The sequence below is a fragment of the Monopterus albus genome, unplaced genomic scaffold, assembly GCF_001952655.1.
Source record: "Monopterus albus unplaced genomic scaffold, M_albus_1.0 scaffold281.1, whole genome shotgun sequence".
Taxonomy (NCBI): Eukaryota; Metazoa; Chordata; class Actinopteri; order Synbranchiformes; family Synbranchidae; genus Monopterus; species Monopterus albus.
Window position 1 is genome coordinate 325,909 of NW_018128161.1, and position 3,379 is coordinate 329,287.

General features: G+C 45.8%; 1 protein-coding gene and 1 long non-coding RNA gene across 2 annotated transcripts in view; both read left to right on the plus strand.

Annotated features, from left to right (window-relative positions):
- The window catches only part of pisd (phosphatidylserine decarboxylase), a 12,418-nt gene extending 12,029 nt beyond the window's left edge, over positions 1–389 (plus strand). The window contains exon 11 of the mRNA XM_020622459.1: positions 354–389. Within this exon, the coding sequence (XP_020478115.1) occupies positions 354–389 (36 nt within the window). The remainder of the gene's footprint in view (positions 1–353) is intronic.
- Positions 390–1,599: 1,210 nt separating this feature from the next.
- The window catches only part of LOC109973118 (uncharacterized), a 16,603-nt gene continuing 14,823 nt past the window's right edge, over positions 1,600–3,379 (plus strand). The window contains exon 1 of the long non-coding RNA XR_002276779.1: positions 1,600–1,707. This is a non-coding gene — a long non-coding RNA (uncharacterized LOC109973118). The remainder of the gene's footprint in view (positions 1,708–3,379) is intronic.

Consider the following 3,379-nt stretch of genomic DNA (forward strand, 5'->3'; position numbering starts at 1 on the left):
CAGGGGGGGCGAGAGGCGCGGCAGCCTCTGATTGGCTGCGGTGCACACTCAGAGGGACTGATGAAAGACACAGTAGACAATTTTCTCTGTAATGAAGATGTGGGCTAAAACTTGCAGAATGCCTTGTGCCTCATGACGCAGAACACACCAAACTCTCCCTCTCTGTTTGTTTTGTCTCTATGCCGCTTGTCCAGAAACTGAATCCAGAAACTAAAGCATTCTTTAAAATTCACAAGAAACAAATAGATTCTATTTAGCAAATACAACAAAGACCAGTTTATATTTTTCATTTACATGATGTGAAATTAAATGTTTGAGTTTTTGAAGCTTTTCTGTTCACTGACTATGTTTAGCCAATCGAAGCAGCCAGAGCAGTTTGTGTCAACTAGCACACAAATGTGAAGACGGTGACTGGCGTTGACTAGTGTGAAGACTGATCTCTGGATTTGACTCTGATTCATGATGTTTCATTTGTCTGATAAAAAAAAAAAACAAAAACCTGGGAGCTTGTGACTGATTTTTGCATTTTTTGTGGGAATTAAACTGACCAATCAAATAAAACCTGCAGGTGACCCTTCACCCTTAACACCTGAACACTCTGTTTTATTATTGTTCAGAGTGTCTTCTTTTGTGAGATATGTTACAAATATTTTCTGATACTACAAGGAGGTGGTATTATGGTCCTTTTGAACCTGAGTGTATTTTGAACATCTGACATTTTATTCACCCAGAGTTGTCCAGACTTCTCTAACTCCTTTACAAACAGCCCAGATTTCCTTCTGTCCTCCAGCAGCTCTTTCAAAAGTCATGAACATGAACTGCATGTTGTTCACACACTGTTTATGTTTCCGAACACCATAGCAGTCATTTTTTCAAACATAGCCTGAGGCAGCTGGCTTAGCTTTAGCACAGCTAGGAGTCATGTAGCTCCCTACGCTCTCACCGTAGCGCAGTGCAGGGGGCGGGCTCATCCTCAGGTGTCCCAGTGTGGTCTCACAAAAGGCGCAGTTTCAAATAGCTCTTTCTCCTGGATTCAAAACTTTAAATAATGTAGAAAGACCAAGCAGGCAAAGTTAATGTGTCAGTGGAGGAGGACCTCTGCCACCACCCTGGCCCATCTCAGAGCTTTTTTTGCCATCATACCAGCTCTTTCAGTACATGTGTGATTTTACACTATAAAATTCAATTTGAATAGATTTCTAAAGAAAACTGAATTTACTTGTTTGTAAAAGTATTTCAATGTGGAACTCAGGCTTGAACACCAGCTACCTATTTATCATTATATTTAGATAGCTTTTAATGTTTTACATCTTTTATAAGCATGAAGGAAGAACTAAAGTAGCAAACTCATTGGTCAATATTAGCCCCGCCTCTGGCAGCAGAACCAGCAGCACACCCAGTAGGACAGCAGTGGGCAGCAGTTGCCATAGCGATGGAAACGCGGTTCAACCAGACCGCCATGCGACCAGCCTTCATCTGTGACTTCCTTCCCCAGCCACAGCTTCCCATCCTGTGTCGTATCTCCAGCCGATGCACCCTCCTTGCAGCCGGAGCTCCAGGAGGAGGAGCAGGCCTGCTGGGCCTTCACTCCTAGGAAGGAAGCCAAGTCCAGGTCCAGACCTGCGGCTCCACCTCTGGGCTGAGGCGTGTTCTGTCGACACTGAGGACATGGGATCCACACCTGGAGGAGGGAGGAGCAGGTCTCAGGTGATTCAGTCCTTGTGCTACAGCTCACTTCATCTTTCATTTCTCTTTCCTGTCAGACTTTGTTTCCATTGTGAATCCTGTCACTCTGTTTCCACTGACAAACTGTTTCTAGAAAGTCACTTTTGGCTTCTCCCGTTTAGGGGTCACCACAGTGAATCGTCACACTGACGACACGTATGTTGACATTTGGCACATGTTTTACGCCGGATGCCCTTCCTGACGTAACCCTGATTCGAACCACTAGCCTACCACTGACAAACTGTTTCTAATGTTTCTAAATTCTCACCAGTAAGTTTTAAGGTCTAGTTTACCCACAAATGTTTGTTGAATCCGACTGAAATGGACGCCCATGTTTGGCTCAATTTGAATCCCCTAATTATTTAATTTGGGGCAGCTGTGGCTCAGGAGTTAGAATGGGTTGTCTACTAACCAGAGGGTTGGTGGTTCGATTCCTAGGCTCTCCAGTCCACAAATCAAAGTCCATGAGCAAGATGAAAAAAAAACTTGGAAAAAAATCAACTGGACTAGATTTCTAGGTTGAAGACGTTTCACCTCTCATCCAAGAGGCTTCATCAGTTCTGACTGACTGGTGTTGAGTCAGAGATATTTATCCCCCTCGGTGGTGTTTCAGTCCTTTGAGGGCCAACAATGTCCCCTAACGACTGAGTTGTTACCTGTCTTTGAACCCTCACCTGTCGACCGACGCCTATTGTCCTGGTGGGCAGAAATCTCAAAACAGGATTGTAGATGGATGACAAGTTGTGTCTTAGTCCACCACCCCTATTTATTCAGGGGTGTTCAATTTGGACAAAAATAGCTTCCTTGACTCCTCTCTCAAACCAGCAATGTTCTCTGGACAGGATCTGGATTTCACTGTCCTCAAAAGAATGTCCTTTGGCCTTCAGGTGGAGGTGGACTGCTGTTTCTGGTCCACTGGAGTTGGCCCTCCTGTGTTGTGCCATGCGTTTGTGCAGCGGCTGCTTAATTTCACCAGTGTGCAAGTCGTTACACTCCTGACTATCACTCTGTTTATCTCTGGGTGTTTTGTCCTTCGGGTGGACCATTCAGGACAAAACACCTAAAAACCAAGTCCAGTAAATAAGTTTTTTCAGCTTACTATGACCTGGATGACTGAGAATCTGCACGGACATGCTTCATGTCATTAACTTTATGCGAAACTGCAGGGGGTCTACAATGTCCTTCAAGTGGGCCGACACCAGTCTTTCAAAGGACTTCATAACTACAGATGTCAGGGCGACAGGTCTGTAGTCGTCGAGTCCACTGATGGAGGTTTTCTTGGGGGCTGGAATGATGGTGGAGCGTTTGAAGCAGGAGGGGACTTCACACAGCTTCAGTGACCTGTTGAAGATGAGTGTGAAGATAAGGACCAGCTGATCAGCGCACACTTTCAAGCAGGAGGGGCTCACACCATCTGGGCCTGGTGCCTTTCTGATCTTTTGTCTTTTAAACCTCTTCACAGATCGTTAGAGGTGGGGGGCTGGAGGGAAGGGTGGTGATTGTTGGGGGAGCAGCTGCTGGATCTGAGGTGGGGAGGGTGAGGGGGGAGTGTTGATTGTTGAACCTGCAGTAGAATACATTCAGCTAGTTGACGGTCCTCCACAGCAGGGGGGGATGGTTTTCTATAGCCAGTGATGGTTTTCAGGCTCCCCCC